Below are 16,881 nucleotides of genomic sequence, written 5' to 3'. Positions count from 1 at the left end.
ACCTTGCATGTTTTCATCATCACATATGTTTAAAATCTCTAAATGTTCATCACATTGCATTGCTTGTTTTGCTTGTGACATACGCACATATTTTTTGTAGTGCAAAAGAAAAAATATGTAAGCTGTCTCAGCACTTAAGATTTATGAATTTATTTAAAAAAATCATTAGTGAGAGGACTTGTTTCCCTTGGAGGAAAAAATAATTGAAATATGAAATAGTGAGTAATGCTTAGTGTAGTAAATGCATGATTGATATGAATAATTTAATTTTATCACTTGAATAGAAAGTACTATAATTCAGTGCTAATCTTTGAATTTTTCTAAAATTTCTCAAGTTAATGTTTCTTAAGTTAATAATTTATTTAGATAAAAATTTACAGTTTAGGATAATTTAACCCTCTGGCCGCTTATCCCGCGATTTCCACGGGCAACTCAAATGTAGCAAAATCTGCTCATACCGCGATTTCCGCTGAGATGTGTTCTTCTTCCTTTATTGATGAGCGCATCCCGTTTTTTTCCCATTTGACCACTGAAATAAATTATATACAGTATTAGATGTTTAGTTTACGTTTTCGACAACAAATATCGTTAGTTGTCCGCTAAATTGGGGCATTTGAAGGCACGTGGTATTACCGCTCAAACACGACATTTTGCCGCTTTTTTCATACAGATATGGCCGCTCGAAAACATTCAGCAATTATCTTAATTATTTAATTAAATTATTGAATTATTAATTAGATTTTTGATTAGATTAATAATTAAATTGATTATTAATTAGATTTATTGAATCTCGTGCAAAAACTGTGAAGTTGGACTTTGCCTTGAACCCCGTTTTGAACTCTATCATACTAAACTGCATTTTTAATGTATTTTTCCTCAGTGCTTTATAATTTCTTAAATTTTATAATTCTACCTTTTATATTATGCAATAAATAGAAATTAACTGTAATTCAACTGAAATTTATTTAAAAAAATTTTTTTTGGTGATAACATTTAAAAATTGGTATTTCTGGCAACTTAGTTTCTTATGATAAAAATCTATATAAAAATATTTTCTAGAAAGAAAAAATGCATTTTTCAATTCTCCAATATATATAGATTTAAAATTTGAAAAAAAAAAAAAAAAAAAAAAAAAAAAATTACACAATTTTTGAAGCGATTTCGGTCCACAAATTGAGCAGTCAGAGGGTTAACTAGACGTTATTATAGTCTCCAACATGGGGGTGGGGTGGGGAGGAGGTATTTTAAATATTTTGAGAATTTAAAATGTATGCTTTTACAAGTCCAGTATTCTTTTTATAGTAATGTGTATCGTTATTTAAGATTTTGTTGAATGGATGGTAATTTTACGGCATATTCAATATATAGTCATTACCATTTTTGCATGGAATATTTTAATCATAGCTTTCTGTGTTCGTTTTTTCATGGTGTAGTAAATAAATGCATTTGTTTTGTATATTTTTAATTTACTATGTACTTTCGTTAAAAACTTTCAATTATCCTGTAGAGTAAATGAAATGTATCATAATTCAAAATCTTTAATGCTAAAATCTTCATTAGACTAGCTTATGTTAATTTATTGTAAATGTTGTGAAAAAATTTTCAAATAAAAATAAAGAAAGAAAAAGAGGGTAGAATCAGTAATTCGTAAAGTTTTGGAATTTAATATTTCAGTACAGTAAAACAGTAGTGTTTCTTAATAGTCTAACTCAAGAAAATTTGAGGTAATGATAATTAAGTATTTTTTTAATATAGCTAATTAGTGTGATGTCTGAAAAACAAAAAACTCCCAAAAAATTCTTTGAAAAATTTTGTATAATGTTTTTAGAATTATGATTACATCATTAATTGAAAGCAGCCATTAATTAACTCTCTCTCTCTCACTTTTTTAAAAGTAGATTAGTCTTCCTTTTGATCAGTGTGTTCAGATGCCTTGGAAAACTGGAGGAGGGGTGATTGTAATTTTAAACAATATTAGCATTAAATGAATTCTTTATAATATTACTTTTAAATAAATGTTTTTAAACCTTTTTAAAATACAATCACTGTTTTGCACTTTTACAATTTTAGTGTTTTCTTACCTTTCAGTGGCAATTGTTGGACCGAATGGTGTAGGTAAAACTACATTTTTAAGGCTGTTAACTGCAGAATTATCTCCTGTATGTATATTTCATTTACTTTTTTTTATGTAAATTCTTATATTGCATTTTTAAAAATTTTAAATTAAGGTTTTGATTATTAACTGCATTTAATGAAGCTAAATTTCTTATTTGTTTCACTGAAATGAAAATATTCTGATGTATGTTGATTCTTAACAATTATGACACAAATGTAAATAATTCAAACAATTACAAAAAAATATTAAATGTTTTTACAGTATATTTTATGCTTACTGTAAATATTAGAATTTTAAATTTTATCCATATTATGCTCAGAATGCTTAGATAATTGTTCTTTCCTTAAATTAAGAAATTTTAATTAAACTGAAGAAAGATTGCATTGGATAGTATTACTTATTTATCACATGTTTTATCTTAGGAATTAATTGCATTAGTGCATTGCAAAATGAATGCCACTTCTGCCTTCAATTTTATCTTCATATTCAGTTGTATTTTACACAATTTTAGGCAAAACAACCTTTTTTAACTCTTTTTATGCGTACATTCCCGTCATAACAAAAAAGGACTAATTTCTTTTCATAGTTAAAAAAGACCACTGGAACTGCAGGAGCAGAATTCATTGTTCTTATTGTAAATAGGAATTGTAAAAGGAATATATTGTTTATGTAAAATTATTAATATATACTAAAGCAAGTCTTATGTCCAGGATCACGCACATATCCAGATTTTACTGTGTACTAAGCAGATAATGTTTGAGAAAGAAGTTTAGTGAGTTGCTTCAAGTAATAGTAATTTATAATCAGTGATTACTTCTGGATGCTGTGATCTTAGCACTCTACTTATCTTCTGGGATATTCAAAATCATTAAACTGCTAAATCTTTGATTCACAGCATCATTTTTATTCATCTATTTAAAATGTTAAAAATTGTCTATATTTGTGACTGTACACTCAGATATTAGTGCAGATATGCAGTGTTTATATGTTAAAACATCTCCTTAGAGTATAAGTGTGTTTTGGTAGCGAATAAAGCCAGCAAAAAATTAAAAGTTTCTTGAAATGAAATTTAGATGTAAAATCATTGTCAGATACACAAGTGTCATTGTGAAAATCATTGCCACACTATAATTAATGCTCTATTTGGCTCATTTCAAATAAGAGCACCTTTTCATTTTAATAATGAAATACGCTAAATATTGCTGCTAATTTCTGATTTCTATGTACTTAACCTTCTATGAGTGTTTCTAAAACGGATAAGAAAGGGATTTGTTAATACTGTTTAATACATGTAACTGAATTATTATAAAATGTAAGGAAATAATTCTTTTAATACTTGATTTCTATGTACTTAACCTTCTATGAGTGTTTCTAAAACGGATAAGAAAGGGATTTGTTAATACTGTTTAATACATGTAACTGAATTATTATAAAATGTAAGGAAATAATTCTTTTAATACTTGATCAGAATTTTTTGACCCTTGATTTTAGCAATACACATTCTAAAAATTCTGCTTTACTACTAGTTTAAGTATGTATCTTATAGACTGTGCTTTACAATATATTCTAACAGATTGTTTTTCAGTATTAGCACTTCTTGCTTAAGTAGTTTTATGAATATATTTGTCTACTGAAATTCAATTTTTGTTTACAATTAAATATTAAGGTCATTATATAATTAGATAATATTTATAATCATTGTAAATTTTTATATATATTTAGTAACTAATTTGGTATTGGAACATAAAATAAAAGAAGCAGATATACTATGAGGAACTTCGAAAGAAATATACAAATTTTCATTGGTATACCATTTAGTTATAAGAAAACTGAGCTCTAAAGTATATTACATTTTTGCACTATTTTGACATTTTAAAGGTGCCTTAAAGTATTAATCATTCTTTACACATGACATAAGCACTTTGCTAAAATCTGTTTTTGTAGTCCAGTAGCTTAGAATTTTATAAAACAAATTCATAAGAAAATTGCTGTTGCAAGTTATTGAAAGATGTGATGTGTGTGGAAATGCCACTAAACTGTACAAATTTCTTCCATCCCGCAATGAATGTTTCTTTTTTGTAAAAGTGTGCCCACTTTTCGATTTGTGTAGAAGTACTACCAAACCATTGTCAACATGCTCTGTATGTCAATGAAACAAACCCCCTTTTCAAAGCTCAGCAGTACTGTGTCAATCATAGGGAGGAAGGTGTCTCTTTTTACTCTTACCTCCATGTCTGTGCTTTTATTTGAGCTGATTTTTTTCATAAAAAATTATTAATGTGCACAGTGGTAGGACTTAATATTTTATTATGAACCATTCTATAACCCGTCAATTTATGCTGTAGTAGTTACTTTTTTTTTTTTTTTTTTGCTGAATATATTTATAAGCAAAAGTTTTTGTTTTTTCATTGAAGACCTTTGATTATAATTATTTTGAATCAGAAATTTGACTTTCACTTTATGATACTACATTGCAGGTTATGCTTATTTGAATCTTGCATTAATTCAGCTTTTTGATTAAAAAGCACTATATATAAATGACTTGCTAGCTTGCCCCTATTAGTACAATGGCCAGTATCTTGCCCAACAGGAAATAAACTGTAAAGAATGAAGCCACTTTGTTATGTTAAACTTATGTGTCATTCCACTTTTCAGGCAAGATGTGTCCAGAAGTTTAAAAGTTTTTTTTTTTTTTTTACTTTTAACTGCAAAAATATGTGTAAATTTTTAATTTCATAGTTAAACCTGTCCCATAAACATTAGCTGCAGTTATTGCTGATACTGTAATGTTCTTTTTCATGCTTTCAGACTCGTGGTGAACAGCGGCAGAACCATCGACTTGTAAGTGATGTTTATGAATTTGTTCATCATGATTGTTAAGTCATACATTTAATTTGAACTATTTCTAGGCTAAAAAAATATATATTTTTAGTTTATATTTTTATATTTTTGTAAAATGGCATTTTTGCTAGGAAATAACATATGCGAAAAAGAAAACTTTACGCATTGAGTTTATGTAAAGTGTGTTTAATTGCAAGTTAACAAAGCAGTTGTTTTCTTTATTTATATTTTTATTCCCCTGTAGAGAATTGGAAAATTTGATCAGCATTCCGGTGAACAGTTGAATCTCGATGAATCACCTGTGGAATATCTTCAAGTATGATAAGAATTTATGATATTTTTTTAATAATTAGCTAAAAAATAATGAGTGATATTTATGGATAGTTTGATTACTTTATTCCAAAATAATTATGAAAATATATAAAATATCTTTTTTAAGTGTGTTAATTCTTGGATGATTAATTCAGTAAGGCTGTATGTGTGTATTTATTATTCCTCCTTTTGTGAAGGAATAATAGAGTAGTAGCAAAAAACACATTGTCCTAAGCAATTGCTTTTTATTGGCTAAATTAAAAGAGGGAAAAATTAGGTGTATTTTTCCTAAAGCAAAAGATTTAATTGCATGAAGTTACAAATCTCAAAATTAAATCGATAATTCAGGCTGTTTGTTTGTCTCTAGTAGTGACATATAGTTTTTATCAACCAAAATGCATTCGTAGTGTAAAAAGTGATTAATTCCTACTTCAGTATCATCCAGTTTTCATGTTATCAATTCCTTAATCTGTTAAATAAACAAGAAAATTCTGTAAAATGTCATTTTATTTATAGTTTATATTTCATTTAGTTTATTACTGCTGCTAAATTTTTAAGGTAATGTGAAATTTATGTTCTTTCCCCCCTTTCTTTCAGAGGTTGTTTAACCTAAATTACCAAGATGCTCGAAAGCAGTTAGGAAGCTATGGTCTTGTGAGCCATGCTCATACAATCAAGAACAGAGATCTTTCGGGCGGGCAGAAAGCTAGAGTCGCTCTTGCAGAGTTAGCACTTCGAGCACCAGATGTCTTAATATTGGTATATTTTTGTCTTTGTGTTTAAATTTTTCTTTTTTAATAGTAGATAGGAACTTAATATTTTATAGATAAAAAATTTTCATCTTTTTGTTTTAACAATACTTTTTTTCCATAGGATGAACCGACAAATAATTTAGACATTGAGTCAATTGATGCTTTAGCTGAAGCCTTAAATGAATATGAAGGAGGTATTACTTGAATTTTATTCACTTATTCAGTGACATTTTTGCATATTAATAAGTTATCTGTTTTTATGCAATCAATGTAAAAAAAAATTGTGTTATCTTAATTACTTAGGGGAATGAACAAAATGTGCTATTGTTTCATTATATTCTGAGTTATTCATGTAGAGAATCAAATTTAAATTCAGTGTCATTTTAATAATATGCAATCCAAAACATGAATTTGATTTCTAATACATTCAACTTTGTGTGCTGTGCAGAATTGTTCTAATGTTACTCTTGTAACTTCTCAGATATATTGAAGAGTTTTAGTAATAATCTGACATAAAATTTTAATTATTTTAATAAAGATATTCCTGTGTACTTGTAATACTGTGCTTCAAATTATCATTCATCTCCCCCCTTTTTATTTTTTTATCAATTTATATACTATTTTAAGCAACAGTAACTTAATTAAGAAGGGAAAAGAAAATCTATTTTCAACTTTAAAATTGTTTTTCTTTTGTAAGGCTTCTTCATGTTTGTATTTGATACAGTATCTCAGAATTGTTCATAGCTATCACTTTTATGAAAATTTTATAATTTTAACTTCACAAGAGTCAGGGGGAATTTTGGGAATTGGATATACTTTTTTGATATGGACAATTTATCAGATTTTAAAATTTCTTGTAGCTCATAATTATCCTGCTGAAATTCAAAACTGGTTCCTCCTTTAAAACAAGCAGTATTTCTTAAAATGCCCTTTGAATAGTTGAATCACTTTTACCTGGTCATGAGATTTATTATAAGATTACTTTGCTTTCTTATTTTCTTGAATGAAACATTTTAATAGTGTGAAGTTTATGAAAATAAATAATGAGTAATTATAGAAATATAGGTAGTAATGCTTTGTAGGTACAGCACCTCAAGAAGAGAAGTCAGAAGGTTGATAATGAATTCTGTGCATGCAACCCAGTTAGTTTTTAAAAATGTAATTTATAATAGGCCCATTTGTGTTTTATAGGTAGATTCTCTAAAATGCTCCTTAAGAAATTAACATAAAAATAATTGCTTGTAAAGAAATGAGATTTCCTATTCTTCAGTAGAACTTCTAAGTGTGAAAACACAGTGTAAATAATATTTTTTTCAAATAATATAAAAAAAATCAGTAAATTAAAATTTTGTTTTTAGTAAATTATCCATCATTAAGAACCACTAACTGAAGAAAAAAAGTTGGACTAAAAATTATGATTTACAATACCATAGACTTCAACTACTATGGATTCTCTGTAGTTTGTATGAAAGTTTTCGTAAAACTACAAGTTGTGGAAAACATGGAAAAAATTACAGATTTTACAGAAAAGAGAGCAAAAGAAATAGTACAAAAAATGGAATAAATTAATTCATCCGAAGATTGACTGAATGCTCATGACATCATGTATCACATGTTGAGTGTATTGCTGGTTTTGAAGAACAGCCAGTCATAGATAAGTAAACTCTGGCTGTTAATCTCTGTAACTTAATTCTCTACAGTGAAAGACTTCATGTATATCTTCTGAATTGTGATTTAGCTGGAAGTTTTTTTGTTTTGTTTTGTTTGTGAATTATGCAGCTTTAAACTAAGAAGCTAAAATCATCAAGCCAGAAATTTAATGATTCATATTCTACAGAATTTGAATCGTGCACACTGCATTGTGTGTATCAAAGACTTTTCAACTGCACATGATGGAAAGGATGACTGTAACCAGCATGTGCTTTCTCAAAAACATAAAGAAATTGATGTAAAATCTAAAATAACAAATTTCATTATAAAAGGTGATGAAATGGATGCCATATGAACGAATGCTATTTTGTTCATTTTTTAATTGAACATAATCTAGCGATTTCAGTCTTGGACCATTTGAAACAGCTTTTCAATGCAATGTTTCTGGGTTCTGCCATAATAAAAAAATTTAGCTGCAGCCCTTCCAAGAGTGCTGCAATTGTGAAAATGCTTGCAGAAAGTATTTTTGCTAGTATTGTAAACTCAGTTGACAGTACACTATTTGTTCTAAGTATTGATAGAAGTAGTGATAACAATGATAGTAAACTATACCCTTTGATTATGACATATTACAGGAAAGAAAAGTGGTAATTACTTCATTGTTTTTTTATTTTAGAATGCATGAATAATACAGTCAAAAGTCGTTAATTCGGACACCCATAATCCGGAATGATCTATAATCAGGACCTCAAAGCTACAAACTTTCTGCGCATGCGTTGCGTTCACGCATGCGCACAGGCATTTACGAGTGCGCGTAAGACCTTTACGGCTGCGAATATGTTTGTGCGCATGCGCATGTAATGTGTAACGGAGGTAAGCTAAAATTATCTAATTCAGTTAATGTTGCAGATTGCGTTGTTCCTTAATCTACGAATTGGATCCGGCTTATTATTTTTTGCAGACTGTTAGAGCAATTTCATAAAAGTAAGCTTGAACTTTCGATTATGTCAAATAGAATTTCCGATATATATTTACTAATATGTAATTTGTATCTACAAAGCGAAAGTATGTTTTGAAATCCGAAATCTGTTTATCAATTTCACGCTGCGGATTGGAAGTTGATCTGTCAGCACTATCCTTATCTTCAGGGCAGATGTTTTTATTTTATTTGGCTTATAATTCCTTACTGAGTGTAGTATTTCATCTCGATGTACTCTGTCTTTGATATGATTTAAATCAAGTTCCCCATCATTACTATTCGCTTCCGATAGTGAAGAAAGTGACCCAGAGGTTATTGAAAACGAAAACATTTCGATTGACAAATTAGTCGGTATTCTCAACACAGCAATTATAGGACTTGAACAGCGGAACTTTGTAACTAAACAAGAAATTATGTCTGTTTAATAGAATTAAAGAGAAAGTATTATCACATGAAACGAAGCAACTTACATTGAAAGAAATGTTTAATAAAGTAAACAAATAAATATTAAGCTTTTTCTTTTTGTAAATTTTGATACCATTTAGACCATAATTGTTCTTTATTTCATAAATTACGGTTTCATATTTTTAATTTTGTAATTTCTGCATGCCATCTCACCAGATTTAAACTGATGATCTATAATTCGGAAAAATCGATAATCCAGATACGCCGAAGTCCCGACGAGTCCAGATTAACGACTTTTGACTGTACTGGGGAGGGTGGTCGTAATTGTATAAATGAATACTTTATGAGCAAAGGTTTAGAATGGAAAAATTGGTTATAATTTTCTTCAGACAATGCTAGTAATATGTTGGGAAAATTTCAAGGTGTAGCATCATTTATCGAAATCCATCAACCAGATAGTCATTCAAGGTCGACTATGTCACCTCTTGCATATAACTGGGGGGGGGAAGTACTGAAAAATAAGTTGGCTGAGGAATAGGAATGTTGTTAATAGATATATATTTTTATTTAGAGAAAAGTTCGAAATAGAAGCACAGTTGGAAACTTGCATTACAGATTTTGGACAGAATGCAAAATCTCATAAAATTCTGAAATATTGCAGTAAAATATGGCTGCCAAGAGGCACTGTAGAGTCTTTGGAACATTGGAATGTTCTGATTAAGTTTTCTGGTTGCCAACAAATAACAGTGAGAATGAAGGAAAGATATTGTCAAAGCATTAAAAAAAAGTTAGTCACCTAGCACCAAATTGTATTTTTTTTTTTTTTTTTGAAGAATACTTTGTTTATAACAGTAATATTGGGTTTTAATGAATGTTTCCCACCACCGCAAATATTGTCTGGGCAAACAGTTGTGATGTTTAATCACGTTGCCGTCATATTACCGTATATACCCGCGTATAAGTCGAGATATTTTGGACAAAAAAAAGACTTCAAAGTGGGGGCGGGGTCGACTTATACACGGGACCATAAAAAATTAAAAGAATCGGAAGTTCAAAAATTTCTTTATATAATGCAGTTGTTTTCTTCCCGCACTCGAATTGGACGACTTATCAAATAAGTCACTTACTTGAAGTAATTTCATGACTTAAATTATGTGACGAACTAATCGCAGAGTTTCATACTTTAACAAGAGTAAGTTTCGATTAAACCAAAGAAATTTCGGCCCCCAAACAACCGATCAGTATCGAGCAATAAAAAATTTTTGCCAACACACCAAGAAAAGAGAAATGCAGATAGTTTTTATGTACGTATAAGTCTTTATAATAGTTATTGTTCATTCATGAAATACTTTTGTTAACAGGTGTACATGTCAAAATTTAAAAAAATAGCCCACGCAAAAACTGAACAATTTTGAATATTTCTTTTAACTTTTAAAAAGGGAAAATGCAGATAGATTTTATGTACACGAATCTTTTCCGGAACAAATTCTAGAAGGTTACTATATACGATTATTCAGCTTTCAAAAAACCTCTTTTAGTATTCGATTCTTTTCGTGGACACTTTTCTGAAGAAGTGACAAAACACCTAAAAACGACTGTGGCTGTAATTCCGGGAGGATTGACATCCGTCATTCAACCCCTAGATGTCTGCCTCAATAAGCCCTTCAAAGTAAATGTTAGAAAATATTGGGCAAAGTGGATTAGTTCCGGTCGACCAACATTTACAAAGGGAGGCAACATTAAAAAGCCGATATTACATTAATTGCCCAGTGGGTTAAAGATGCTTGGAACAAAATACCCTCTGAAATGATTATAAAATCATTTAAAAAATGTTGTATTAGCAACGAACTAGATGGCATGGAAGATGATGCTGTTTTTGAAAGTGAAAATGACAACGAAGGCTCTAGTAGTGATTGTAACAATACAGAGTTCGAGACTGAAAATATGTATGATGATGAGCCAATGATGACAGAAGAGTTCTATGAAATGTTTGGCGAATCTGACCATGAATCGGACATTAAAGGATTTTGATTTTGTTTATTTACCAAGGTATTTTTTATCGTATATATATATTTTTTTTCTCAGATGATTTTGAATAAATGTAGTTCTTAAAAAAATGTTTTCGAAGTTTCTCGATCGATTTCGGAAGTGGGGGGTCGATTTATACGTGGGTATATACGGTATTCGTTAAGTGTATGCGGAAAAGGTACAAACCTTGACAGTAAAGTGTGCAGCGAGATGCTAGTCCATTTTGATGCTGCTGTCAAGAAAAAATGTTGAATTGAGTTCCAGCGCAAAAAGGTAACTTTCCATTAAGGTAATGCAAGACCATATGTGCCTGGAGTCAAACGAGATCTTTTGCCCCACCCACCATAAAGCCCCGACATCGCTCCTTCGGACTTCTACCTTTTTCACACCTGCAGCTACATCTTGCTGGTCCTATCTTCTGTTCTGCACAGGATGCCCGAAATGAGGTTGATCTGTTTTTGGACTCGTAGCCACCTAGTTTCTGGTCCAAAGGCTCTAATAAAACCGCCAAAACGTTGGCAGAAAATCATAATTTGGGTTGTGATTACTACCCGCACTAAAGATTACTGCTTTCATGTTCCCCTCCCCCCCATAACTTTATTGAGAACTTTATTTTTGCGGAAAACTTCTGTTACAAACATGTATTTACTTGGAACAGTAAGCTCCTTATATACATAAATTGAAAGGAGAACTTGTTGAACTTTTAATGAATATATTTGTTAGATTCTTAAAACCATCAGTAATTTCTGAAAGAAATGCAGATGTTACGGTGATATCTATTCCATTTCAAAAGTGTAATAAACAAAAAGGGATTGAAAATATAGTGACTGATACAGAAACAAGATTGTATTTAAAAAGTGCTGAGTTGAAGTGATGTGAAGTTATTTTTCAGTTCAGTGCAAGTAACTGTATGTTCATTTGTAATAGATAAATTTCATCTAAATGGTCCATTTTTAAAACATGCTGAAGTTGTTGACATTAATTTGCGAACTAAAATTTTGTTTCCATCTGTTCATTTTTATACGTTCCCATCTATTATTGATGAATAAATTGATAAAAATTAATAGTTAATTAAAAAATATGCCTCACATTCATAAAGCTGAAGAATGCCATTCACGTGCTGACTACTGACAAGTTTTGCTGTAGGTTGGAGTCTATCTCATTAACTGAATTTTATTGGCTGCCATTTTTGCCCTTTCATCCGGAATGAAGGATTGTTTTCTAGGATTTTTTTACACACACACTACACATTCTAGTATTAATTACTATATTGTTTTACTGCAGTTCCCCATTTATCATTAATTTAATTTTTATTTATTTATTTACATAGTGTTATTAAGCTTTAAATAATGTTTTGATGTACAGGAAACCAAGATTTTTTTTATTTTGTTGAATAGAAGAAATATGTTTTGCAGTTATTGTGGTTTCGTGGCCTTTAAGTCAAAACTACTACGCTTATTATTAGCTATTCTAAATCAAAGGTTTTGAATGTTGTTAGCATAAATGTAAATACTTAGAAATTTGTAGTAATATATTTTAGAAAGTATATATAGTAGAGATTTTGGTAATGATGCCATTTGAACTGTGTTAGTTTAAAATAAATCATGTAAAAATGATTGAGTTTTTTTTTTTCTAAATTACATATTTTGTATATTAGAAATGTAAAATAGAATTAAATTATCTAAGATTTATCAGGAATTTAATAAATGACTACATCAAGTCAAATATATATCTCTTTATATATAATTATTAAGCATTTCTTTCTAACTTAACTGATCTGTTTATTTTACATATAAAAACAGAATTAAATATCTCCATAATTTATCAGGAATTTAAATGACTGTATCACATTAAATTCATATCTTCTACATATAAATTAAGCATTTCATTCTCACTTATCTGATATGTTTATTTTACAGGTGTTGTGATAGTTACTCACGATGAACGTTTGATTAGAGAAACCAACTGTCAGTTGTGGGTAATAGAAAACCAGAACATAGATGAGATAGATGGGGACTTTGATGATTATCGAAAAGAACTATTGGAATCTTTAGGTGAAACCGTCAATAATCCTAGCATAGCAGCTCAACAAGCCATGAAACAAATTGAATGACATCTGTAAAAATTTATGGATAGCAAATTTAATAAAATATATTTCTTAATATTTTATGCCTTTTTTAATAAAAAAGAATCTCTTTGTAATAAATATATATTTGTAGTTGAACCACAAATAACTTCCATTTTTTTATCAGGCATTTACTTTGCTTTCATTAAATTACAAAATTATATTAATTTACTATGTATTCTCCAATATTAAATGCAACCTTTTCCCATCTTCTCAGCTTATTAATTCCTTTATTGTATAATTTGGCTGGTTTGGACTGGAAGAAATTTTCGATGGCCTGCCTGACTAGCGGTTTAGAATTGAAGGTCTTTCCATTCAAAAAGTTTTATAAGGAATAAAAAAAGGTGGCAGTTTGTCGAGGCAAGGTTCAGGAAGTAAGGTGGGAGTAGCAAAGCAGACCATCCAGGCTGAATAATTTTTTCTTGATTTATCCTTGATGTATGTGGTTCCACATTGTCATATAAAAGAAAAATGTTTTTACAATTTATGAGTGCATGATGCTTTTTGTGAAATTTCTCTCGCACTGTTTGCAGCTACTGAATGCATATGCAGTAATAATTAAGTTTGCCTTCAACAACTCATGATGAATTAATACCTTGTCAATCCCACCATGTACACAAGAAAATCCTTTTGCCACAGATAGTTGCTTTCTGATCTGCTATGGATAGTTGATTGTCATCAAGCCATTGTCTGTTGTGGATGATGATATCATAGGTAACCCATTTTTCATCATCTACTATAAGCCTATCTAAAAAAGGTAAAATTTACCTTTGAGAGCAGACTTCTGGCAACTGGCAATTGATCTGTGATCTTTTTTATTATATTCACCAAGATTGTGAGATACCCATATTCCTAACTTGCTGAATTTCTCCTGGTGGCAGCATACAGCTGATTGCGATGTAGTAATCCTTTCTAGTATATCTGTCATTGATTGACTTGAATTTTACTCCATTATTGCCGTTAAGAATGAAGATAAATTTGACCAAAAAGGATTTTGTTGCAAAATTCTAAAGCAAAATCACAAGTTAGTGTATTATCTTTTTGTACTTCAGAAATCAAACAGTTGCTAGATAAAAAAATTATATACCACATATTTTCTAAAAAATTTTACTTTTTTATTTAGCTAAATCAGTTTTTTACCAAAAAAACATTATACCAAAATACATAAAAAATTACTTTTACCAAAATACTAATCTGTGCTTTTAAATGCCCAAAACCACAGAACAGCAGAGTTGCCTCTCTGCTAACCATAACAATGATCTCATTATGCAGTGGAAATGAAATTAGCAGGTTAGTGATATTATTAGCCTTAAATCCTGCAGTATATTTCATTTGTTACCTTACATTGGATGGAACTGAATCATTGTTCATATGCTAATTTCTAATACATTCCATAAATGTACCAGGGAAACTAGAGGTTAAATCATGGTACCGAGTATCTTGTGGCAACGACAGATCGATTGCATATTGCATTATATTATTGAACTACTCCTTTCCAATCATGCTAATCTTGAGTATTTCCACATATCTCGGACTAGTTAGTGTGGACTCAAAGTGAAATAAAGCTGAATTTTTCAACCCTTTTTGGCCTGTGGACTGGTAGTTTGTGCTCTGGCCTTAAAATGCATGTGCACAGACTTGGGGAAGCAAAGCCTCTTTACAAGGAAGATGCTTCTGAACATTCCCCAGAATGTGTCGCATTTGCCACCTACTTCATTTACACAGCTGGGCACAATTTACTTTTCTTCATGGTAGAATTATTGCAACCCTTTCTCTACTCGGAGCACTCTGTAGAGTATAAAAACATCAACCTCCCCCCCAAAAAAAATTTGCCCAAAGGGGCTTTTTTTAATGTTTCGTGTGTTACCTTTATTTATTAAATATCACGTTTTCCCACACTTAAACTCTAAAATTCAATTCAACAGCAATATCACAAAATATTTAGAATTTCTGATGCACAGTCTTCCGCACTGGAGATAAAAATGTTTTTTTTTTTTAATCCTTTACAGTGTTGCCGTTGCTTTGAAATGGTTGAGTTTGTTAATAAAAAATTCATTAAAGTTTTACAAAATATGAAATAGATAAGAAAAATTGCAAATTTGGGCTTTCAGATGCTCATATTTGCATGAAAGACTATTATTCAAAATTTGATGGAAAAAATTCTGAAGCTTTCATATTTTATATTACACCCAAGGGGGAATTTTTTAATTGTTTAATGTATTACCTATATTTATTAAATATCATGTTCATCAATATCTTAAACTATAAAATTAAATTCAACAGCAATATTACAAAATATTAAAAAAGAGCATATCTTTAGAATTTTTTATACACAGCTTCGTGCACTAATCACAGTGTTGCCATTGCTCATTTTGAAATTGTCGAGTTTGTTAATCAAAAATGCGTTGAAATTTTGTGAATGTGAAAAACTTCAAGGCAATCGAGTTCACTAATTAAGAAGCTTAATGGATAATTTTTGCAAACTCAAAGTCAAAATTGTGATTAAATTTCCAGCTATTATTAGCTATTGGAGATTTTCATTCTTTTCTGATAAAGATTCATGATGTTTCTTGATGTAACTGGATGATGCACTGGAATTTTCTTTAAATGTTTATACACATATGGTAATTTATTATTAAGGTTGTATGACACATTCAAAGCATATCGGGAGAACAACTGTTTAGTATAATTTTTCTGCTTTGTCAGATCATACGAAATAGCCTATTATAATGGATTACTTTGGGGTTACCATGAAGAGGGCAAATTAATTCTGTGTTATAAATGATGGGGGATTCAATGCTGACAGCTGAATGGTTGTTAAAACAAACAACTTATAATTCTTTGCAAAAGGAAGGAAAAAATTTTGTTTCACTGATAAAACAGATAGAAAAAATTGTTTGAAACAGTTGTTCATTGAAAACAAATGGATGTGGGATGGCAGTCTTAGATTTCTGAGTGCATTTCTACAAGCTCAATTTCAGAATATAACTGTTAGACACGTTCTTTGGTTAAAACTCTTATTTTACTATGTACTATTTATCTGCCATTAGATCCAGTATGATTTTATTAAAGACTATAGTAAAAAACTGGGAATTTTACTGGCATGTCTTTTTGCAATTTGCAAGTGTTATATGTTCATGTCTGAAGAAAGATAAAAAAAAAAAAAAAATTCTTCCATTTCATGCACTTTGCTTGTTTATGAACTGCTGTAGTTTGACCTTTGCGAATTCAACCTTGGCTGGTATATTACCAAAACAATGGATTATTCAGGCAGTTAATTCATCACAAAGGTGAGAGGTTACACCCCCTTTCTAACATTTGTGAGAGAATGTTTCTAGGTCACTCTGCCTTTGGCTGACAATTGCAGAAAACGAAATTTTCACAACTTAGATATAATTTATATGAATAAAAGACATATTTCATTGCTTGCGTTTAAAAATAAGACCATTAAAAATCATTCTTTTCTGATGTTCTTTGGTAGATGTTCTTTTTGTAATAATAATTACCTATATTTTCATATACAAGCCAAGAATTTTTGGAAATTACAGGGGTCAACTTATATATAAATCTGCTAATCCTGCAAAAAATGTAGGTACTGTTCTGTTAGTCAGGAGCAAGCAATTATGGCCAAATCTTTTTTTTTTTTTAATTTGTTTAGTTTATATTTCATAAT

At 29.9% G+C, this 16,881-nt stretch overlaps 1 protein-coding gene across 1 annotated transcript in view; it reads left to right on the top strand.

Annotated features, from left to right (window-relative positions):
- Positions 1–13,247, top strand: part of LOC118189615 (ATP-binding cassette sub-family F member 1) — a 49,217-nt gene extending 35,970 nt beyond the window's left edge. Inside the window, exons 14-19 of the mRNA XM_035360264.2 lie at positions 2,089–2,159; positions 4,925–4,957; positions 5,202–5,273; positions 5,867–6,028; positions 6,143–6,215; positions 13,003–13,247. Of these exons, the coding sequence (XP_035216155.1) occupies positions 2,089–2,159; positions 4,925–4,957; positions 5,202–5,273; positions 5,867–6,028; positions 6,143–6,215; positions 13,003–13,196 (605 nt within the window). The 3' untranslated portion in view covers positions 13,197–13,247. The remainder of the gene's footprint in view (positions 1–2,088; positions 2,160–4,924; positions 4,958–5,201; positions 5,274–5,866; positions 6,029–6,142; positions 6,216–13,002) is intronic.
- Positions 13,248–16,881: the final 3,634 nt, after the last annotated feature.

Source organism: Stegodyphus dumicola, chromosome 9 (genome assembly GCF_044657685.1).
Source record: "Stegodyphus dumicola isolate Sdum_Otavi_A_Nest chromosome 9, ASM4465768v1".
Lineage (NCBI taxonomy): Eukaryota > Metazoa > Arthropoda > Arachnida > Araneae > Eresidae > Stegodyphus > Stegodyphus dumicola.
Note: the sequence above shows the minus strand (reverse complement) of the source record. Positions and strands in the feature narration are given on the sequence as shown.